Source organism: Drosophila albomicans, chromosome 2R (assembly GCF_009650485.2).
Source record: "Drosophila albomicans strain 15112-1751.03 chromosome 2R, ASM965048v2, whole genome shotgun sequence".
NCBI classification, from domain to species: Eukaryota; Metazoa; Arthropoda; class Insecta; order Diptera; family Drosophilidae; genus Drosophila; species Drosophila albomicans.
Genome location: NC_047631.2, coordinates 24,438,653 through 24,464,000, shown reverse-complemented (window position 1 = coordinate 24,464,000; position 25,348 = coordinate 24,438,653). Strand labels below are relative to the sequence as shown.

The following is a 25,348-nucleotide window of genomic DNA, read 5'->3' as shown; positions in this document are numbered from 1 at the left end:
TATATGCTATACGGATTGTATAATTATACAAACACTGGGCGGCCAGATACAAGTTATCTATAGATTTGCCTAATACATATTTGCTATATGTTTTTAGCTGATATTGCTGCGGAAATCATAAAACAAACGCTTGTCACATTTTTAATTTGTGCAAATAATTTTTGGAAATTTCCTTGTCAAATCTATAAAAAAACAAAAATTATATTGACTTTTAGTTTGTGTTGTCATCGAATTAAGTTGAGAACTTAAGTTGAAATAAAAGTGTTTTTTTTTAATACGAAACTAATCTGTTGAAATAGTTCTTGGAATCAAAAAAGTTGTCAATCGCTTTGAAAGTTTATCAAATTAATTCATCTGCTTTGAAGATTATGTTTGGCAAATTAAATGATTTATTTTCCCAGATTTTTGTGACGATTAGTTAAATGTTGTGTTAAATTTTAGAAAACAAAATTTTTAAATTTATATTTGGTTTTTCTTCATTTGATAACTCTTTTAAATTGTTGTCTCTAAGCTGGCATTATTTTATTACTTCGAAATCGGACTCTATAGTTATAAATTTGAAATGAACAAAAGCGGTGAATTTAACAATCACTTAGCTGATTTAGTGCTTGCGATAAGTCTTTTGTTCCGCGTAGGAATCCAATTAAATGCACAATGCTATAAAGTATAGTTTCATTCAGAGCTTACGAAAAACTATTTAAAATAGACTTGAAAATAATCCACTTGAATTTATCACTAGTTCTAGTTAGAGTACAAGTGAAGTCTTCTATTTTTTTGTGAAAAGATTTGCCTTTTGCTTTTGTCAACATTTCTGTAGACAGCATTTCAATTCACACTTGCCGCCAGCAGAGCTCTTCCGGAATGCAACAAATTTTATTAGAATGTTATCCCAGGGAATGATGCATAAATTCATTAAACGCACAATAAAAATCTCTGCACGCTATTAAAGAGCACAAATCCCAAACTAAGAAAATTATCGCCTCGCACCTGACAGTTTTGCAACTAAGTATATGTATACTCTAGGCAGTTTTTGTATCAGCTAATATATATTTTGTACTGTTGGCAGTCGCTGCAATTTTGTAATTAAATTATTGTCATTGCACTTTGCGCTTAATTTGCGAATAGCGCAAGCACAAATTTTTGTTTACAATTTAATGGCACATCTTTGAGGCGATCCGGCACCAAAACCGACAGACTTTAATAGTCTGTGGAGGAAGTGGGGGAAAACTAACCCAAAGAGATGTTAAAAGGGGCAACAGACAAAAAAAAAAAAAAAAAAGATAAGCCAAAGAAAAATATAAAGGCATAGTGTTTATAAAAAGAAAAACAATTAGCAAAATGATTTACACGCAGCCTCCCATGTCCAGCGACAACAACAGCGACAACAACAACAGCAACAACAACAACTGCGCAGCAACAACGCTGGATGGCTCCTCGAAAATAATTTTCAATTTCCCCAGTTTTCATTTCTTCGCTTTTTCGGTTTTTTTTATGTGTATTTAACCAAATAATTATGACATCAAATACGAAACACCGACGGTTCGTCAAAAGCATCTCTTCGCTTAGCACTCACTCTCTTTCCCCCCCTTTGAAAACAAATGGCACTTTGACACCCAGTCTGGCCACTAAATAGTGATAGTGATTCCGTTTGGGATTTAGATACCGCGTTGGGGGAGGGAGGGGGAAGGAGTTGGGGCAACGCACGCGCCTGCCAAGCCAAACAAAGGCTGACGGCGATGGCGATGGCGATGGCGATGGCAGCGACCGCCCAACTAAGTGCCCACTAAAATGATTTTAAAATTTTTATAAAAATACTCATACATGTTATTTTACGCATGCATACCCTGTAAAGGCAATTAGCTGAAGGGTGGCTTGAGGGAACAAAATACAAGTGAAAATATAGAAAATGTATGCAATATAAAAATTAAATACTAAATGCGACATTTGCTTGAAATCCACAAATTTATTGATGAAAATAAAACATTTCTTTCACAAAAGTAAATGAAGAAAAAAAAAACAAAAGATTTATGGAATTCAAAAAGAAAATGATATGAACATAACTTTTTTGCATTTGTCTTTTGAGAAAAATAATGACTGTATAAAAATTTCAATATTTTTGGTAAAAAATGAAAGTAAAAATCAAAAGATTTATAGAACACAGAAATGTAGTAATATAAATTCAAAATAAATCATTTTTCAGCATGTGTTAATAATAAAATTTTAAATAAAATTTAAATATTTTAGATGCATTTCTCTGGAAAAAAATTGATGATTTGTTTATTGCATTATGTATTCAAAATGAAAATTATCCATAGACAATAGAAATTTGAGAAAAATAATGTATATAAATAAAATAGTACTTCATATGCGACAGGAAAGACAAAATAAAGTAATCATCAACAGCTGTTAGAATGATTATTAGTAATATAGTTTATTATATATTCAAATATAATTAGTTAATAACAGCTAGCTAAAATGATTATTAGTAATATAGTTTATTTTATATTCCAATGTAGTTAACAACTGCTAGCTAAAAAGATTATTACAATATTTAGTTATGCATAAATTGAAAGTTCGCTAATGTTTGCAGGGTATGTTGGAGTTCGAGTTGTTGGTGTTGTTATTGCTGTAGTGCCTGCGGCTGTTTATTTTCATTAATTGTTCTCATGAGGAAAACACAAGAGTAACAACAACAACAACAACAACATGACATAGCTGTAGCTGTTGGCATGAAAAGTGTGACAAAGTGTTACGCATGCAAAGACGGCGTCGGCAAAAGATACATTTTCCATGTTGCAAGTTGCCTGCTGTTGCTGTTGCTGCCGCTGTTGTTGTTGTTGTTGTTGTTGTTGGACTGCTTAACTTGTTGGTCTGTTGGCCTGTTGGTCTGAGTTGTTGTCCGGCTGCCACGCTGCTGCCCGCTGCGTGAATGATGGACTTTGTCTTTGTCTCCTCCTCCTTGCAGCAACTGCTGCCACACTCCACTCTTCACTCTCGACTCCACTCCACTCAACTGAACTGAACTGCGTTGCCTGTTCCTGTTGCCGTGTCGCATGCGAGTTGCATGTTTGTATCTATGTTGCCTGCCAGATACTTTTACTGCAACGTCTTTTGCATTTTGACTAATGACGCCGCCTCTCCAGGCGTTTCTCCAATTTCTTTTTCTGTTAATAACCAAACAACGACAAAGGCAGCAAAAACAAAAAAAAAACAATAAGTATACGCAACGTTGTTATTGTTATTGCCTGTTGGCCTGTTAATTGTTTGATGTTTGGCGTTGAAGTTTTCTGCTCAAGGTTATTGGGCTGCTGCTGTGCTGCGATGATATCAAATCTCAGAGGGTCTTTATGCAAATCTGCTTGCCTAAATGACTGACTGTCAGTCATTGCATAAGACACACACAACACCAACAACAACAATAAAAAACTATTATAAAAACAAAAAGAGAGCTCGGTACATAAAATAATAGCCAAGGACAACAAATTGCATTTATTTTTGGAGCCGCTAAGTAGCCAAGTCGATAAGGTCGCAACTTAATCCACAATGAGGTCTTCACAAGCCAAAAATAAAAACGAACAGACAGACAGACAGCAAAAAAAAATATAACTAAAAACAACAATAAACAACGTACACGACAGCAATAACGCAACTGAAGCTGCATTGAAGTCATCTGTGTGTGTGTGTGTGTGTGTGTATTTGGAGTGTGGGTCAAGCCCAAGATCGTCGTTTGGTCCACTTGCCAGTCTAAACAAATTGGCGCCCATCTATCGAAATGTTAACACTCGTATATACGAGAGCCAGAATCCCAAATGAAACTACGGAACCAGTCAGACACACACACACACACACACACACTATACACACTACACACAGTGAAACAACAACAACAACCGGTTTGGCAAAACTTAATTAAAATAATATCAACATAACAATTTTTATTATTTTTTTTTTCTTGCCTTTCTTTCTTCCTCATCGAGACGAAAGACTTGAAAATGCTGTGTGCCAATATTCATTCATGGCAAAATCTAGACTCAACTCGGCATATGTCTAAGGCTAACACCGAGAGACTCAGATCGAGACCGAGACTGTGACTGAGACTGAGACCAAAAACTGAGGCTAAAACTACTACAACTATACCAAAATGCTATGCAAAATTATGCAGAGTGAAAGAAACAGGCAACAGACACACAAACACACACCCAAGATTTACTATACATTTAGCTCTATATGTGCTTAATACAGTGGAAAGACGCTAAGAAGAATTTTAAGAACAACAAATAAAAGTTGCGAGAACTCAAACAAAAAGAATCAAAAACAAATATAGCAAATATGTATGTAAAGTTTAGTATTGAAAATTCATAAATATAATAATATATAATAATAATATATAATATATGTAAAGTTTAGTATTGAAAGTTAATAAATACAATATCACAAACGTTTTTTGTACTTTTAGTTACATTATGAAAAGCCCTCTATAGTATATTTTAAATGTAGTACTATATTAATATACCAAATATAGCGTTTGGAATTGTTTAGTATTTTTTGCGGTATATTTATTTAGTATATTGTATATTTTGAATATAGTACCACATAAATATACCAAATATAGCGTTTGGAATTGATTAGTATTTTTTGAGGTATATTAATTTACTATATGAAAAGCACTCTATAGTATATTTTGAATGTAGTACCACATAAATATACCACATATATCGTTTGGTATATTTTCAGTATTTTATGGTATATGATATTTGGTATATTTTTAATACAGTAGTATCAATATAGCAAATATAGCGTTTGGTATATTTTTAGTATATTCAGTAATTTGGTATATCTTAGGAATAATACCGCACTGTTCGAGCTGCGCTTTCAGCTAATCAATATGAATCGATTGTTTGCACTTGGCCAGTGCTCACTGTACTTGGGCTAAACTTTAAATGTAAATGTCTGTGGCACGAACAGCAATAACAACAACGGCAGCAACAACAACGACAACATTGAGCGTTCGCAGCTTCGCTTATATATTTTTTTCCTCGATGTGTGTTTTTTTTTTAAGGGAGTGTCAATTGTTAGCCAAGTTATTAAGCGCAGAAGAAGAAGAGGAAGCTGATGCTGATGCTGGCCAAGATCCGAGAGCTCAGATTGAGAGGCAGCAGCAGGCCGCCAGTTCGACCAGTTCAGTTCAGCTTCAGTTCGATACAGTTGTGTGTGTGTGTGTGTGTGTGAGTGTGTGTTGGAGCAGCGTGAAGCACACACAGTGTGTGTGCCGAGTGAATGATTCATGTGGCACTCGTATTCGTATTCGTATTCAGATACAAATCTTTGATCGACTGTAAAAATTATTGACTGCGTCGCATAATTTTATGAATGAATGAAAGCAACAAAAGCCACAAAACACTTTGATTTTTTTTCTTATGTTTTTTGTCTTCTCTTTACTTTTTGAGCACAGCACGCGCTGCCCATTGTAGCTATAGCTATAGTTGTAGCTGTGTATCTGTGAGATACAAATGTATCTGAGTGTGTGTGTGTAATATTCATGCTGCGCTGACTGCGCCGCTTGTCGTCTCGTCTCGAGTGCACTTTGCCACGGAAATTATGCGTGAAATCAAATGTAAATAAAAAAGCAAAAGTGCCAAAACAGGCAACAGGCGACGGGTGAAGATGTGGCAAGCGAGGTGGCAAGGGGGCCAGCAACGACAACAACGTGGGGCACGGTAGTTATTTTGGCGCATAGCTGCCTGTCAACACGAGTGCACTTGTAATGCAAATCAACGCGGTCAAGTCGAACCGCGCCACGCAAGAAACAGCAGTCGAGCACTCGACGCAAAGCGAAGCGAAGATGACGCCACAGCAACAACGACGAGAGTCGCCACAAGTTGTTGCTGCTGCTGCTGCTGTTGTGGGCTGCTGTTGGCAGTCAAATCAAAGCCGTTTGCCAAATTATAAGCCAAGTTTATGGCTTATATGAGCGGCATTTAATTGCGCTTGCGCAACATCATTTTCCACAAGCATTGCGTAAGGTCAACGCTTGACCTGCAACGCGTTGCAAGCGTTGTGTGCGCCTGACCCACTTGCCGCTGTGCAACTTGTTGCCACTTGTTGAAGGTGGACTTAAGCTGTGGGAAAGCAACTTGTTCTACTTCTCACATGTCGCATGTCTCCCTTGGTTTAAGTGCTTAATCGATTTTAATTTAATTGCTCGCGACTCGTGGGCAGCTGTTGCTAAAAAGGAAAGTCTTCGAGTGATGCCACAATTTTTGTTGTTTGTGGCAAATTAAATTGTTTGTGTGGCCCATAAATTGTTTGTCAACCGATGCGGATCTTATGCAATTGAACAGCTGTCATGGCAAATCAATAAAACCCCAAAAAAGACCAACTACACGATGTAGTTGAAAATGTGCTCGATCTTTTATAGATCCACAACATTGAAATGTGTTGCACCACCCGCGGTGCATATTAAACATTTTTTCCAGCTGAGTGAAGTTCAGGTAAAAACTGTTCAATTTATGCCACTAATTAAACTGAAGCTGTGCAAATTACGCTTTAATGGTTCAACAGTAGTTGGAATCAATTTGTCGCTAGCACTTAAATAATATTATTTATCTATGAATATCATCAATTTGTTAGGCAAGCTTTAAGTGATTTTGGTAATAATTGATAAACATAAATAAATATTGAAAAATATTATTGATAAAGCATAAAATTGAACCCGTTTTGACATCCGTTATTTAAAAATGAATATGTTCATATTAAATTGTAATAAAAATGACTTAGAAAACAGTCAAAAAAAAAAAGAAAGAAAATACTCATAAAAGGATGTCATAACTTTGAGTATATGGTATATTATGAATATAGTAGTATATCAATATACTAAATATGCAATTATAATTACGTAGAAAACAGTCCAAAAGCAAAGAAAGAAAATAGACATAGAAGAACATCATTATTTGGAGCCTATGTTATATTTTTAATATAGTAGTGTAGCAATATACTAAATATTGATTTCAGTATTTTAATTCAGTATATTTGAATGATAATACCGCAAAAATGCAAAAAAAAAAAAAAAACATTTATTAAATATGTGTAGAGAGTAATATAAAATCTAGTATTTTTTGGTATATTTTGTCATTTTAATCTTCAAAGAGGATTAATTGAACAATTCACTACTGAATGCACACTTAAAAGTGTTTGATTTATTTAAGTACTTTTTCTGCGCATTAAACATGAAAGTGCACAAAATTTGATGGTCATTCATTTGCATTTTTATATAGACAAATCACATTGTATTCCGATAATTCTCTTTTTAAGCGACTTTTGATATTTTCAAGTTTCTTATCCATATATTTTACTACTACTTTTGATATTTTCCAGTTTCTAACATCTAATTTATTTATTTTCCATACATTTTACTAACTTCTCACCTCTTCCCTTCTTATCTATTTTTAGGCGGCGTAGCCCCTGGAACCCCATCAGCGGCCATGATCATGGAAGGGCTTGAAACCCTGGTGGCGCCAACGCATCACGCATTCCTGCTCACCGAAACGGCCGCTGCGGCCCATTTCAATGTGCTGAGCTTCGACACGTGCCTCTTCAAGACGAGCACGGCACAGAGCAGCAGTCCCTCGGCTGCCAGTTACCTAAGCTCAGCACAATTTGGCGGTGGCGTCGCCGCCACAGCAGCTGCCGGCAGCAGCAGCAGCAGCAACGGCAACAACAGCTCAACAATTGCTGCCAGCAGCAGCAGCCACAGCAACAGCATCGGCGGTCAAACGTTGTTGCACTATACGACGGCTGCCACAGCGGCCACACATCACAACAACAACAACAACAATCATCATAACAATAATTCTGTGCTGCGTGCTCGCAATCAGACAGCCACGCCCACGCAGGGCGGCAGTCCTGGTAACGTGGCAGCGCAACCGATATCAGGCAGCGTCACAGCAGCGAGCAGCGGCCGCAGTTCAGCATCACATCTCAGCCTGTTGAACACAAGCCAACACAGTCCCGTTACGGCCACGGAGCACGGTGTCACCGGCGTGGAGTCCAAGCAGCTGATCGAGGCTCTGCCCGGCGATCTCAATACGCCGGTCACCACGTCCAGCGATATACCCTCGTTCTTTGGACCATCCACAGTGGTCGAACCACCGCCAATTACCGGTAAGTTAATGGGAAAAGATTAGAGATTGATAGTTGAAATTGAATAGAAAATAGTTCATATTATATTTTAAGGGAAAGATTCGAAAGCATTTATAAGAAATCGATTGATAGTTGAAATTAAACATAAAACTTTTAATATTTATAAATGATATTTCGGAGAATGATTGGATAGCATTTTTAAGAGATTATTAGTGAGAATTAAAAGCAAACTATTGGAAAGCATTTATAAGAAATTGATTTATAAGAAAGTTGAATACAAAACTTTCAATATATTTACAAATAATATTTCGGAGAAAGATTGCATAGCATTTATAAGAGATTAATTGTGAGAATAAAAAATATATATGTTCGGGAAAAATTGAAAAGCATTTAAAAGAGATCGATTAATAGTTGAACTTGAATACAGAACTTTACAAATGATATTTCGGAGAAAGATTGGAAATTTCAATTTAAAGTTTTATTGATTTCATTAGTAGAAGTGATACTAAGAAATCTTAAAAATTTCAATACATTTTCTTTATAAACATTTTCCCCATCTTCCCAAATCTTATCACAAAAAATAAACATGATAAGATCACCTCGAAACTGTCAAAATATTTTCCTTAAGCAAACTTAGAAAGTAACTAAGTTACAAGCAAAATTTCCGAGCAATAATTTTGTGGAACAAATTTATCTGTTTAGCAGTTCTGCCAACTCCTTGACATAGTTAGCAGAACCTTTTTGTGGGTTAGAGTAACGTTCGCATTGCTGCGATATATGCAAACTTATGGTTTTGGGTTTTCTTTATCTGAGCACTGCTAATGGATGCAGCTGCCACATGCTGCAGTTGCAAGTTGCAAGCAGTCGCCAAAAGACTGCAACTAATCCGATGTCAGGCTTAAGTCGCAACATAAATCAGCCTCAACCGCCGCTTGGCTTGGTCAACAGAAAGCTGCCGTCTTTTGAGTAACTCTCTCTCCCTCTCTACACTCTAGCTGTCTCTTTTTAATACATTTCGCAGAAAACAAGTTCAAAATCACAAAACAAACATTCCACACAAAAAATGAAGTACAAATTTTTATTGAAATCATTTTTTGTGATTTCATTTTTTTCGACTTTATTAATTATGAACGATGTTAAGAGTCAGCGAGGAGCTTGACATATATTATTGTTATTTATAAACAAATTCAATTAATAAAATTGTTGACACTCTCATATAGAATTTGATGTGGGGGGCGCTACAGCTCTATATAGACTTGTTCAAAATTCTTTTGGTGGCATTTAATTAATTGCAAATAAATTCAATTGCATGTGAGCGAGAGAGAGCATATGAGAATATGAGAAATGCTTGATCACACACTCTCTTCTAAGACTGCACAATAAAACAAGCAGCACTTAATTAATCAAGTAACAACAACAACAACAGCAACAACAAGAACAATAATAATAATAATACATAATAGCAACAACAATGAAGTGTTGTCGCGGCACATGTATTAAACATTTCCGTTCAGTGTCAATGTTTCGAGCGCAATTTACTCGGCTCGAGATACGCGACAAGAGTCTCAAACTCAGAGACTCAGACAATATCAACGATATCGTACTTACATATATACGAAATATATACATATATGTAAGATCGAGCCGTATATGCACAAAAGAACATTTTCTAATTGAATTAAGGCAAAGCAAATAAAGTATACTAGATTTTTCCCGAGCACGTATCAGAAACAATTGAGTTTAATTGCTCGCGTCATACTATCGTCTCTTTTTTTTTTTTGTGCAGATCCAACTATGAAAGTAACAAACTAAATATCAACTAAATTGCACTTGGATTTGCCTCTCAGACAAAATCCACACGGCTTTAATTCAGTTAACTGCAGATGCTTTTTAATTGCTTCAGATACTTTGTATCTTTTAGTTAAATTCTTAGAAATATCATAGATATTATACAGTATACTTTTAATACCATAATCAATAAGTTAATTTGGTGTTTGAGGTAGATTCATGATTAAATTTCAATAGTACAAATTTTTATGTATTGTCATTCCATTTTCTACAAAAGTTGTCAATTGAAAATTCAAAAAAATCAGACTAAGATATATTGTTGATATTATACAGTATAATTTTAATACCAAAATCATTAAGTTGATATGGTATTCTAGGCAGATTCATGATTAAATTTCAATCGTATAAATTTTATAAATTGTCAAATTGAAAATTCATAAAATTCTGTCAATTATATATTCTTGATGTAGTATATTTTTAATACCACAAGTTAATATGATATTCTAGGCAAATTCATTGCGATTAAATTTCATTTGCACCAATTTTATATATTACAATTTCATTCTAAAGAAAATTGACCAATTGAAAATGCATAAAAATCAGCCATTATTGTATATGAAATGCAAACACTTATACAGTCGCGCCTATATGCATAAGTTTAAAACATATGTAGCTACATTTAGTAGCCTGAAATATCTAAAAATTGGACGCGTCGCGCCAAGAAATGTCACTCATAAATTTGGCGCAGTCGCCTGACAAGCGTCGCAGCCCACGCAAAACAAAAAAAAAAAAGTCCCCCAAAAGAAAAATCGTCAGCAAAAAAACAAAAAAAAAAAGATTTTCAACACACACAACAACAACAAGAACACAAAAAAAATAAATAAAAACAAAATGAACTAATAAATAAATAACAAATAGAAAGAAAGGAAAAGAGGAGCAAAAAAAAAAACGAACTCGACTCGCGCAATACATTAAAACAATTTGCATGGGGACAGCGCGATTTTTGCTTTGCTTTGGCTACGCGGACAATGATAAAGCAGCTTTTAATCGCTAAACTTGGCAGCCGGCGCTGGGCATAACTTACTCTCGCATGTCCAAGCCGAATGAGTTATGCATTCGACTGCCAAGTTTGCCTTGTCTTGCCTCAAGTGGCCAAAACTTACAGTCCAAAGGGTGGCCAATTGTCTCTAGCGGATGTCTCCAAAAAAAAAACGGCAATATATATTTGAAATTGGCCAAAATGCGGCATTAATTATGCCTGCTCAAATAATATATTAGACACATGACTCAGTCTCAATTTATGCATTGTGCATTTCTGTGAATTGAAGCGCATTGGGCACCAGCTCGTCTGTCTGCCTCTTTCCTCTATCTATCTCTCTCTCTCACTCTCTCTCTGTCTTGAAGAGGGAGAGATTGATGTCACAGCACATTAGGCGCAATGCAACTCAATCAATAGCCAAGCGAACTGCGACTCTGGCATTAATGACTACCCAAAACGATCATCATCATCATCATGGAGTGCATCTTCGTGATGATGTTGTTGCTGGCTGTTGCATGCCACGGCCTCAACAATAACAAAAAGCAAAAAAAAAGTGTCCAGAGGCAGACTGATGCCACAGCGGTAGCTGCCGTAATTAGTCTTCTGGCCGACACTTTTGTGGGCCTAGCGATGTTTGCGTGACCGCACGTGACACGACATATTCAAAAGATTAAAGTAGAGTTTAATAAAGAAAATATTTAAGAAATATATGCACCAATTATTTAAGATAATAGAAAAGTTAAAGGTATTTGCTTTTTTATTCTAACTTCCACAAATTTGAAAGCTAAAAGAAAAGTTTACTAAGCAAAATATTTAAGAAACTATTTAGGATAATAGGCACGTTAAAGATATATTCTAACTTCCACAAATTTGGAAGATAAAAAAAGAGATTACTATAGAAAATATTTAAGAAAAATATTTACCAATTATTCAGACATATTTTAAGAAAAATACAAGCTATTTTCTATATTCTAAACTCAAAGATAGTTGACATTTAATGAGGGAATAGTTTAATGCCAGTAAAAGATATTTTCTTCAGTCTTTATTATGATTCAAATATAACTCTAACTTAGAGACTTGAGTTTACTCTTTTTTGCATAATAGTTGCACCATTTTCACTCTCTTTTCCAACTCGCTAAGCACATCTCAATTTAAACAACTTCATCAGGCCACTTGACCTGCTTGCTTATTTGGTTGACTTTGTCACCTTTAAGCTCGCATTTGAGTTTGTCTTAATTACTCCTTTATTTTCGGTGAGCGGGCACATCGTGAATGTCGTGTGCGAATTGATATTGATTCGTGTGTGAGTTGTGGCTGCCACCACCAAGCGGCAGCAGCAGCAACAACGATGAGCGATGATGCGACCTCCCGTGTTGTTCGATTTCCGCGAAATCAAAGCGCGCCCAGCTGCAGCAACAGCAACAGCAGCAGCCAGAGTCGATATAACACTTACCCAGTAGTGCTTCCAATGCCAGCGGCCCTTCAAGCGAACTGTGATTGATATCGTCAGGCAAAAAAGAAAAAAAAAACGACAGCAAAGAACTCAGCAAAAGAGATGGCAAATGCAAAGAAAAAGAAAGAGTTGTAGAAGGGGGAGAAGTCAGCATATCAAGTTTTAAGCTTAGCTAAGAGATAATTGCAAAAACTTAGACTAAAAGGGAAATCGCTGTTTGATCTTTTTTGCAGGCTCAATTGAATCCGAGGATCTGTCGCTGGAGCCGCAAGTTGTCTCAGTGGCGAGTCCTGTGTTGTCCTCGTGCAGCCCGCTGAAGGAGGAGCGAAGCACGCCGCCCGCTTTGTCCATTGTCAAGGAAGAATCAAGTAATAATAGTTGTAACATGTATCCACTACACCACAACAACAACAACAACAACAGCCACAGCCACCATCACACAACATCAACAACAACAACATCATCAACAACAGCAACAACAACAACCGCCACAAACAAACAAACAAGCAGCGACAGCAACAGCAGCAGCACGGAGCGAGTTTGCTCGCCTGCTGCTGTCACAGCAACAGCTGCTGCTGGCAACACACACTCACAACAACAACAACAACAGCTGCATCACAACAACAACAACAACAGTCACTGTCAACACAGTCACCAACAGCAACAGCAGCAGCAACACATGAGCTCGCCGCAACACCAACAACAATACCAACTACAACAACACCAAATACTACACCAACAACAGCAACAACAACAACAGCAGCAACAGCAACAGTTGCCACATCATCATCATCATCATCACCACCATCATCATCACAGTCATCAACAACATCAACACCAACAACAACACCAACAACAACAACAACAGCAGCAACAACAGCAACACCAACAACAACAACAGCAGCAACAACACCAACAACAGCAGCAACAACAACAACAACACTATCAACAACATGCACTACAACAACAACAACAACAACTGCCTGGCAAAATCTCATATCGTGGCATTTTCACCACCACAGGCAACCACAACAGCGCCATGAATGCCGCCCAGCAACTGCAACAGCAACAGCAGCAGCCACAACAGCAACAACAACTGGCATCGCCACAGCTGAGTGTGTTGCCCGGACAAATGTCGCCGCCATCGAATAGCCTGGGCAATAGCTGGGGTCTACCCAGTCCCGACAAGTCGCTCTTCCAGCCGCCCATCTTCAGCCTGCCCGCCCACTATGCCGTGCAACAACAGCAGCAGCAGCAGCAACAACAACAACAACAGCAACAGCAACAAGCCGCTGCTGCCACCAGCTCACCCTACGACGATGGACGTGCAGCAGTTGCTGCGGCAGCACAGCATGCCGAGCTGCTTGGCCTGAGCATGGATTGCACGCCGCTGTTGCTGAAGCAACCGCCACCCAGCTATGCAACCGGTGCCACAGTCTCCACGGCGGGCTTTGCCAGTCTGGCCGATTTGCAGAGCAGCCACGAACAGTTGCAACAGCAGCAGCAACAATACGCCGTACGCTCGCAGCTCTCCGCCGTGTCCACGCCCAAGTATCAGTGGCTGGACACACCCGCCGACTATGCAGCCGCCGCCGCAGTTGTGCAGCAACAGCAGCAGCAACAACAGCAGCAGCAGCAACAGACGCTGGTGTTGCCCGGACCCACTTCATCGGCCAGCAGCAGCAATGCGGCGCTTGGCGTGCTCATCCCGAAGCAGGAAAGCTATCCGGACATGCAGCCCAACTCAAATGGCACCGGCTACTCGAGTGCCTCGGCTGCAGCTGCCGCAGCAGCAGCGGCTGCTGCTGTGCAACTGGCCGAATACAGTCCGTCGACGAGCAAGGGCCATGAGATCCTCTCGCAAGTGTATCAACAGAGCAGCGTGCCGTTGAAACTGGTGCCCGTCAAGCCACGCAAGTATCCGAATCGCCCCAGCAAGACGCCAGTGCATGAGCGTCCCTATGCGTGTCCTGTGGAGAATTGCGATCGCCGCTTCTCGCGCTCCGATGAGTTGACCCGCCACATACGCATCCACACCGGGCAGAAGCCATTCCAGTGTCGCATCTGCATGCGCAGCTTCAGTCGCAGCGATCACCTCACCACCCACATCCGCACGCACACTGGAGAGAAACCCTTCAGCTGTGACATCTGCGGACGCAAGTTTGCGCGCTCCGATGAGAAGAAACGTCATGCCAAGGTGCATCTGAAGCAGCGCATCAAGAAGGAGTCGAAGCTGAGTCGCGAGCAACATCAACAGCAGCAGCAACAGGCAGCAGCAGCAGCCGCGGCGCAACAGCAACAACAACAGCAGCAGCAACAACAGTTGCAACAGCAGCAGCAGCAACAACATCATCAGCAGTATCAGCATCATCATCTGTTGCATGCCGCCGATTTGGCGATTGTCACAAGCAGTGCGACCAGCATGTAGACCGCAGAGAACTCAACGTCATCGATTGATTCCAACAACAGAGGGCAGCCAAGAACGCCAGCGTCGTACGCCTTGGGGCTGGATCTCGATCTCGATATCGATGAGAGTCCGCTGCCCTTTGAGCTAACACTCACCTCAGACTATGGCACACTGTCGCCATTGACCAGTCCACTGCAGTACAACTATGTGCTGGTCAGCCAGGAGTCCAGCGAGCTGCTGCTTTGCAGTCAGGATTCGCGCAGTCAGGACTTTTAAAAAAGAACAGAAATGTGCAACACGTACAATAAGTCAACTTCTACGCTCTCATTCACTCTCAATCTATCTGTGCTCTATCAATTTTTTAATGAATCTACGCAGGAATCAATCGTTGATGCTGAATTAAAATAAAAACAAAAAAAAAATACACACACAAGCAGACACAAAAGAAAAGCACTAGACTGCAAAAAGCTAATTTTGGAATTTTATTTTAAATTATGAAAAAGTTCAGAAATTTCTTTCGACGTGTTTTAGCTTTTTGCAACTGCTGCAGAATTGACAATTTTATTGCCTAGTGCAATTAGCTAAATAATTACAAAGTTGTAGCCGTAATTTTTGGGTTGTGCTAGCAGCAAAATCTACGCAAGACATTAATCTAAAAAAAAACAAAAGTAAAATCATATATTTACCTTAAACATAAACTGAAGCCACACTAAACAAAAACAAAAAAACAGTTACTAACCGATCAAAGTCTAACAAGAACAAAAAACAAAACGAAAAAAAGAGTAAAACCCTAAAAACGAAATAATATTAATATTTAAAAATATTTAACTTATGTCTCTAATACTGTGATCTCATGTGTAATAATTATTAATTTTAATTTCTTATAACTAAAACAAAAATAAAAAACAAAACACAAGCAAGCGTTAATTTTACAAATCAATTATAAACTTTTCAACTTTGCATAGCTAATGTTCATTTTATAAACACAAAAAAAAAAGAAAACAAAAACAAAAAAAAAACGAAAAACAAAAAATGATTCTAACACAAGCAAAAACTAATTTATTGCAGTTAAGCATTTTAAAGTCTATTATTAACTTATTTAGCATCTTAGTGTTTAGGTTTTAACACACACACACACACACACACATTGAACAGTAAAAAGAAAAGAATTAAAATTAATACACTTTAGCATATCATTTTTCGTGTAAGCCTAAGTAATTAAAGCAGCCATTCATTAAGTATTTAAGAGCTTAAGTTGAATGTGTGTTAAGATGAAGATGAAGAAGATATATTGTGCAACATTTGATTATAGTTATTGATTATATTGATTCATTCATTCATTATTGATGATGTGAATTACAACGTGTTGAAAAATGCCCCATGTACTTCCTTAATTGATTCGAAATCAGACGGCAACAAAACAAAAATCGAAATCTAATTTACAAATCCTTCATTACGTTTTTGTATATCACAAAAATAAAAACAATTATTTTAAAATATTATTGTATCTATTTTCTAGTTTTTAGTTTAAATTTCGCTTTAATTTTAAGTTGAAAAACAATTTTTATAATTAGCTTATTTTATTTTCGAAAATATATAACAATTTTTAAAACAAAAATTCACACAATTTCCTTTTTGTTTTTATTTTATTGAGTATATTTATTTATTTCTATTTTTTCAGTTTTCAGCAGCTACACTTTTAGCCTTAAGAATCTAACGAAGAAACTATATATTACAGATAGCAAAAAAATTAAGAAACTACATGGAACTCTAGTGCCACTTAAGCAACGATAGCTGAATAACGAATGAAACGAATGGTTTGAGCTACTAAAATTAGGAATTTGTAGGAGCAAAATATGCCCAAGAAATTTGGTGAACATTTTGCATAGCCGCTGGTTGAGACACAAATTATACTTAGTATCGCATAAGCACAACAAAAAAAAAAAAGAAAACAAAAAATAAAAATAAAAACAAAGTTCTAATATATATTTCTATAAGGAATTGGTATTTCTCGGCGTGCATATTCAATAATAAAAAAAAAAAAAAAAAACAAAATATATATAGAAGTTTGTTGTCTTCAATGTACAAACTGTTGTTAAACAAAAACAGGTCGCAATGAGCCTTTCAAATTTTGAAAAAACAAAAACTAAATACCATTTAAATGTGTGAAACTTATGTGCCATCAAGAAGAAAAAAACATAAATAAATTAAACATAAGCTGATACACTTTTAAAACATGCTGAAGAAAAATCAAAAATGTTTGACACACTGCAAAAAAAAAAACAAAACATAAAAATAAAAAAAAAAATTTTTAAAAAGAAAATTTAAAAAAATTAAAGTTGAAATTTAAAACGTTGTGATTTATATATTGTTTATTCCATGCATGGTTCAATATAAAAAATAATTAATATTAATTACAATTTAATTCTTATGTATTAAACCAAAAAAAAAGTGCTAACTAAAAACATTATATAACCATATATATGTATGTATGTATTTAAGTGTAGTACATATACTAATGTATTATTTATTAATGTTGCTTATGGACAGTTTTTCTTCCATACATAATACAATGAGATGATATATATAGAGAAATTCAGTATGAAATCATTTGGATAAATGTATTTATTGATGCATTCTTAGCTAGCTACAAATTGTTTATAGCTAAAACCAAGAAAAGAAAATATATATGTGAAAAAAAACACAAAAAAACAAAATTGCTCAAAACCCAAAAAAAAAAAAAACAAGAAATAATAAGTTGCAGCTTGCAAAAAAAAATTGATTTTTATAGATGTTGCATTGCAGTTGTTTTTATGTGTGTGAATCGTTTACATATTTATATTCAGATTAGCTTAATCAAAGTTTAAATTGATGTTTTTCCATGTTTTAAATGTGCACATACAAAAGCAAAGAAAGTTTAAGTAAAGTATAAGATGATACGAATACATTTCAAGACTAACAATAAGATCTCTCAATTTCATCTCTAATTTGTGAAGACTGTCCCTTGTGTTAATCTTAAGCATTCCGAAATCGAATCAGTGCAGAAATTTAAGTGCGTGTTTAGTTCTTATCAAATCGAAAAGGATCGAAGCATCTTCTTTTCAGCCTATACTATATGTACGTACGCATATATATATCACTCGAACTTGTAGCTGTATCAGTTTTTTCTATCAACGATTTCTTATAAGTATGAATACCTTACCTATATCCGATAGTCTTGTAAGTTTATATTTTGTGTCAGAATATATATACACACACAAACACACATATATATATAATATATACTTAAAAGATATACCCAATAAATTTAATGATAATAATAATATGCAAATTTGGCAAACAACTTTTTGAACAAATAAAAGAAGAGAACAAAAAAAAAACAACAGAAAAGAACTTGAGATTTAGCCGTGTCTTTCATTATGACCATATAAATTACCGCAACATACATTTCAATCAGCCTCTATCTATGCCATATAAAGCAAGCTCTATGACCGAACGCAATGCAGCGCTAATAAAAAGCGCAATAAAATTGAAAATAATAGCCAAACCAAGTTGAGACCAGATGACCAGCTTCAACTCCAACTTCAGCTCCACATCGAAAGATATATGCCGGCACTCAAAACTAATGAAATGTTCCAAACTCAAAACGATCCAGCCAGTGGCAGCCACACGCGCTCGAAAGTCGCTGTCGCAGTTGCAACCACGTTGACGTCGACGTCGACATCGACGTTGACTGCTCAGCCCAGGCCCGGCAGCGACAGGCGCATGTCGAGCCAAGAAATTCTTCAGTTTCGCTGAGCCAGCAAAAGACGAGCAGCAGCCGGCAAAACGAAGCTGCAAAAGTCGCGACGTTATACCTCGCCAAAGTTATGAGCGCAATTCTATCGTAAAAATGCCGGAGAAAGGAAAGCAACTTCGATCACAATGTGTACCAATGTATACTCTAGGAATCAGGAGGTGCCACAATAATTGATTACAGCTCAATCTGCTCTGTAATTTAAGTGAATCCAGCTCTTTTATCTTTAGCTTCGAATTGGTATAGGTGTGCAATACTAATAAAGTCTTCAATGATCTTGGGTTTAAGTCTGAATTTATTAAATGGAAACTTTATAATCTTCTCCTCAAACATTATTTTAGTATCAAAAATGTATCATGAGGATCATTTACCTGATGAGAAACTATCTCCATATCCAAATTTAATCGTTTACAATAACTCAATCGATCCACGTAATAATATTAACACAAAATAAAGAATTAAGTCCTAAAGACTAAAATGAACAACATTAAGTTTGGCTACTTTTCGATAGAAAAGAAAAATTCTTAAACCAAAATTTCAATCTTTAAAAGTTCCTGAAATATGTTTTCAATCTTCAAGCTTCTTTAATAAAATATTTATTAAATAAAACATTTAATACATTTTGAATATAGATTTAAAACTATGCTCATTACTTAACTTAACATTATTATCTGAGGTTTTGACATTTATTTTTATTTTATAAATGCTTAAACAATCTAAAAAAACTAATCATGCAATGAAAACATAATCGAAAAATAGTTTTACGCAGTAACAACTTTTCTTTTAAACTACTTAGATATAAGGCAAACAGAACTTTTCTCTATTTAGTACACAAAAATTCTTTTTGAAAATGTCTCTTTCAATTCTGTATAAGGTACATGCTCTGTGTTCAGGGTATTAAAATGCAAAATGCTTTCACGGCCGCCTTCCTAGGCCTGGTCAAGCGAAGCCTGGCTCCAGCGCCTTCAGCCCCCATTAGCCCCTTGCCTAAGCTGTGGCCAAGTCTGCCACAGTTAAGGTTCGTTTTGGTTTTGCAAACTAGAAATTCTTGTCTTCGCCGGCAATCATCGCTGGGCGGTGGCAGCAGCAGGGAAATGCGGCAAAGGAGGAGTTGCAGCATCTACGAGCAAGCAGCAGTTGCTGAAGTAGTTGGAGTAGCGTTTTGTGATTTGTGTGCTTGCGGTACAATTTGAGCCGCGAGCTGTGGCTACCAATGGCCAGTTACCCAGTTAGTTGGCTCTTATGACAGGCGCAAACAAAATTATTTGATTCAGCTCCTTGGGCCAAAGTAATCCTCTCGCTGCCAACTGTAACAGCAGCAAAAAAAAAAAGAACAGAAAATTCAACTGCGAACAGGTGATGAACTGTATGTGAATGTCGCCAATTTGACTTGTTTAGGTGTGTGTTCAGATTCGATGCCAGCGATATGAGTACGAAATTGATTTCAATTTGATAAGCACTGTCATATTCATGCTGTCATACAGTAGCTGCAATATACGACTATGACCCACTGTAAATTCTTTGATACGCATACAAGTTCGATCTCTTATCGCCGCTTCAAAAAGCAAAAAAAAAAAACAACGTGTAACAAGTTGAGTGAAAAGTAAAGTAAAAAAAAAAAACTTTCCAGCATTTGCCTATCACACCAGCGAGGTGTCGCCAGTCACAGCCACTGATGAGTTCCACCGACAGCCAGAGACAGCCAGACAGCGTGCGGAGATTGAATCCCCAGGAAAGTCCCAGAAACCGGATCTGTCTCTCTCTCTGCAAAATGTCATGCAGGCAATCTCACTTGGGCCTTGGCGTAATATCTTTTGCTTAACAGCTAATGAGTTGCCGTTAGTGATTTATTTGGTAAATGAATAGAATTGCTGGCAGTTAGCAAGTTCACTTTGCATGCCACATGCAACAATTTCCCTGCAACACGACTTTTGCTAGTTTACGAGTAACCCAAAAAATTTGGCTTTAAATTCGCTCTCCAGAAAAAGTTGTAAAGAAGTGAAAATGACAATATAAAGTCCACTTTTCGAAAATAAAATACAGTAAGCCATATTTAGTTTTAATTAATTACACACTCAACAAAGCAGAATAATTTGCTGTGAAATATTTTTAAATAAAATTCTCTAACATCTTTCAAAAAGTCAAGGCATCCGCATGGTAGCTACAAATTTTGATCTAAAGTATTGTCGGTAGCCCGATGCTATTAATATCGGGGCCATATCGCACCATGTATGACATGTGACTAATTGAATAGCTCTGATATATTATTGTGGCCAAGAGATCAGCGAAAGTTAGCATAGAGACAATATCCATACGATGACCAAGGCCCAACCCAACCGAACCCTGGACAGTGTGTGACATTGAAAAAGCACAAAATGCCAACCGGTCAGTTTTTCCATTGGGCTCTGCCCCTAATCAAAACTAATTCATCATGCGCGCTGCCAATGCATTAGCCCGGCTCCAAAACTCACCAAATGGCCACCGATGTGTAGGTCTGGAGTCGTTGTTGTCTGGATGTTTGTCCAGTCCACACAGTCCGCAGTATCTATAGCCGCATATTTCATAGTCGTTGCCGTTGCCGTCGCCGTCGCTGTCTCCGTCGCTGTTGCTGTCGTCGCACAGAAGCATTTCATGGCCATAAAGAAACTAGATCAATTTAATTCGTTTTCGGTTTTATTTTAGTTTGGCTCTTCGGGAAGAGCTCTGGGGAGAGAGATGCTATAAGATCTGGCGACATTGCGGAAGCGTGCCACTTTGTCAAGGCATTGTGCCGCGGGCGTTTTCGACCAAAGGCGCCGCGCATCAGACACCGATCCGAGTACTATGGTGGAAAAGTGTCTTTTAAGAGAACAAAAAATGTTTAAAAATAAATGAGAAGAATAGTATACATTGCTTTGCAATACTACCAACTAAAATACAATATTAATAAAAATCGTAGTCTAAAAATTGCGAATGAAATTAATATAATAATAATTTTGTAAGATTAAAGAGACATATACTATAAATTTGATTAAAACTATATGAAATTACGTACTTAAATTATAAGACAAATGTTAAAAAGTTGTAATAGTCTAAACTATTAATAATAATTTTGTAAGGTTAGAAAAACTTACACTATAAATTACATTAAAAATATATGAGATTATGTTTTTGAAGTATAAGATAAATTTTGAAAAGTTGAAATAGTCTAAACCATTTTTAGATTAAACTTTTAATGAACTTTAACTGAGAATACTAATTTTGCATACTAGAGTAAACCTTTAACGCAAATATTATAAGATAAAAATTATAGTTTAGAAAATGTGAATGCAATTTCATACAGAAATTACTAAATCAATATCAAAGTTTTTATTCTTTTGAAACCAAACTAATTCAGTTCAATTTATTATGGTTTACGAAATCTACAAAAATTATAATTAGTATGTAAAGTTGATTGAAATTGTATACTTAAATTAATAACTAAGCAACATTTTAAACGTAGTAGTAAAACCAATCTGAGCTACAAATAAACAAAAAATTTTAAGCAAAATCTAGTTTTTTTATTATAATATTTTGTGATCTGAACTTTTTTCCCCTTCTTAGCCCAACTAAATCTTTTCACGGTTTGAAAAACTGCAGCTGCTAATCTCATCTAATATTTATACCACAAAATAAGTTACTTTTAACCATGGTACACTGTGGCAACAGGTCCAGCAGCTGGGCTTAGTGTTCACTTAGGTATGCCTGATAAATGCATTGACTGGCATTGCTAGTCGCTTGCTTATCAGTGTTTGTAATTAGCGCATTTGCATTAAAAATAGCAATAATTTCCCATAAAGAAGCCCAACATCGATATGCACAGCGCTCTCGTATGTGTAATACTTGTTTGTGTATGTGACTCTAGTGGCTGAGAATTCCTCGTGCCACATTCGCTCCTGCTGTAATTACAGGAAGTGGCGCTGAATTAAAACCGAAACATTAAATAGATAGCGTCATGAAGTCTGCACTCTAAGAAACTAGCATTCGAGATGGAAGTAGATTTTAGATTTGACTTTCGTGACACGCAGGATCAAAAAACGATAAAAGATTCAAGGCAAAGTAAAGGAACATTCTATGAAGTTTTAATATTAAGAAATGAAAATGAATCTATAAAGAAAATATTTAGAAAAATCTTATTTATTTAATATAAAAAAGATCTAGTAATCAAATAAATTATTAATGAAAGCATTTTATTTCCTATAAAAATGCTCTTGTAATCAAAGTTGAAGTATAGAGGAAAGATTTAGTAATTTACAATCAAATTATAAAGGACCACTAAATATGAATCGTAAAGTCATTTGTTTACTCATTAATTTAAATGAAAGTAGAATTTCCTTTTCATAAAGCTAAACCAGAATTAGTTAAATTTATTTTAGTAATTTGAACTCTGAGATGTTAGAATATTTTTGTTATGGAAGTAATAAAAAATGCAGCATTTAGTCGCATTTAGTCGTGACTATTATTCTTTAGGCCGAGCTCATCTCTAATGCGTTTACTGTTTGCAGTCGAAGCCATCAATTAGCCTGGCCCGTTGGCATTTAACGATTTGCGTCTCTAGCGCCATCTAGCGTTAGGACGCTGCAATTAGCCAAGTAAATTAATGTCGTCCAACTTTCGAATAGTTGTCACAGCATATTGTACTCCCCAGCATAGATGTACATAGATGAAATCTGAAGAGTATATTCCATATCTTGTCTGGTTGTAATTAATCTTGCATCTCTGTGGCAATTATGTGAACTAATTAATGGTTTTTTAAACAAACTTGGCAACGCGTTTTGCGCACATTTGAGCCAATTATCTCTTGGGGTAGGCCGGGGCTAAAAGCTTGACCATAGTATTGACGCTGGCTGGCTGGCTGGATGGCGCATAGAGAGCCGCCCCCTTTTGTGCCAAGGCGTGCATTCATTGATTCACAATTAATGTTGATTATCAAGATCTGCAAACGAGAACGCCCCAATTTGTGGCAGCGAAAGATTCGCACAGGTGCACAGAGCCTCTCACTCTCTTGCAATCGATCGCCGATCATCGATGATCGCTAGTTTTTCTTTCTTTATCTTTGCCTTCCACTTTTTTTTGTTCAGTTCGCTTTTCTGTTTTTTTTTTTTTTTTTTTTTTTTGGCTGGCTGGCTGGCTCTTCGATCACAAATTCAGTAGCCGTTTTGACTGCCTAATGATGGCCCCGCATCGATGGTGGGGCCAATGAATTATTACGCTAACCACCAGCAGGCCATGTTAGCACAATTGGCCTACAAGTCTATTATTATTTATGCAAAGGCTGCCAACGGTTGATCGCCCCATTCAGCGGATCTGTCGATCGTTGCCGTTAACTGAACTACGCGGTCATCAATCTTGAAATTATTGCCGCCACATTGGGCGACCGTGTGTGTTGTTGTGTTGTTGTGTTGTGTTGTGTGTGTGCCTGCCGTGTGGCATTTGCATCTATCTGGCTGCACTTCTGGCCTTCTATGCAAAACCAGGCTAACCAGCGAGCCATACAAAAGAAATCCACACAGAGGGAGTGGGGAAGTGGAGGGAGACAAAGCTTTTGACTTGGCTCCTTCTTCGACATGGCAACAAACATTGCCTCATATCAAAGCCACTTAAAGTCTGCAGATCGCGTCTCGCAAAATGACAGATTTTACATCACAGTCTTACTAATGATCTGGAATAACAGCTATCTTAGGAATAGGGCAGCAAAAATAAACAAAAAAGGGACTGCGAAGCATTAACAATGTATTCTTACAGTTCAAACGTAGATTAAGCTGTTGGACTGGATTGAATGAGGAATTACAATTTAAGACTTAAGTGAAATGAAGTTGTACATTTAGTATTACTAACTGAAGATACATTTATGACTTATGTGAAGTTGTACTGATAGTGTTACTAATTGAAGAAACTACGAAGGATTCATACTAATAACCACAATTCATGTGTATAAATGGTATAAATACATTTTATACAATATATTCAATACATTAGACAGTATTGAATCTTAAAGATACATTTGTTTGATTGAGTTCTCTCCCGAAATTAAGCTCAGTAAAAAATATTTTAAAGTATTGTTTACTTTTATTAAATATAATAGTTAGCTTCTTTATTTAAGTATCGAACCAGTACAGCAGGAAGAAAATAGTACTATAACAACACAGGTAAAAAATGTTTTTATTTGGTCCAAACCTCATATTAGTTTAAGGAGTTTATGGTTTACTTTTAATAAATTGCTGTGATAATCTTCTAATTTGCTATTTTATAATTTATTTCATTTCCAAACTTTTATTCAATTTCATTCGAAATGAAGCCAATAAAAATAATTCTTTGAAATGTAGTTTACTTGCTATCAAATCACTTGCTACCTTATGCTTGCAAGTTCATAGTAATTTATTATACAACTCGCAATAGTTAAATATTCTATGCCTTCTTTAGAAGGTTAGACATTTAATGCATTACAGAAGATACTTCGTTCGACAAGTTCTTTTAAACAAATTGTAATAATATTATCACTTGAAATTAAGCTATTAAAAGAGTGTTTTAAAATATTCTTTAATTTCTAACTAATTACTTAACTAATTTCCATTAACAATCCAATCTTCTAAGTTCATAGCAAATGTATGTACTTCAAATACTTAATATTCTGAGAAATAAAAGTTAAATTTTTATAAGCTATATTTTATTCTTTACAGAAAGTATTGTATCTAAAAAATATGTTTG

At 36.3% G+C, this 25,348-nt stretch overlaps 1 protein-coding gene across 3 annotated transcripts in view; it reads left to right on the top strand.

Moving 5' to 3' along the window:
- LOC117575213 (hormone receptor 4) overlaps positions 1-15,596 on the top strand; it is a 58,223-nt gene extending 42,627 nt beyond the window's left edge. For 2 of the 3 annotated variants that reach the window (XM_034259337.2, XM_034259338.2), the window contains 2 exons: positions 7,450-8,160; positions 12,653-15,596. In XM_034259337.2, the coding sequence (XP_034115228.1) occupies positions 7,450-8,160; positions 12,653-14,847 (2,906 nt within the window). In that variant the 3' untranslated portion in view covers positions 14,848-15,596. The remainder of the gene's footprint in view (positions 1-7,449; positions 8,161-12,652) is intronic. The other variant, XM_052006633.1, reaches the window with a different exon arrangement.
- The last annotated feature ends 9,752 nt before the right edge of the window (positions 15,597-25,348 follow it).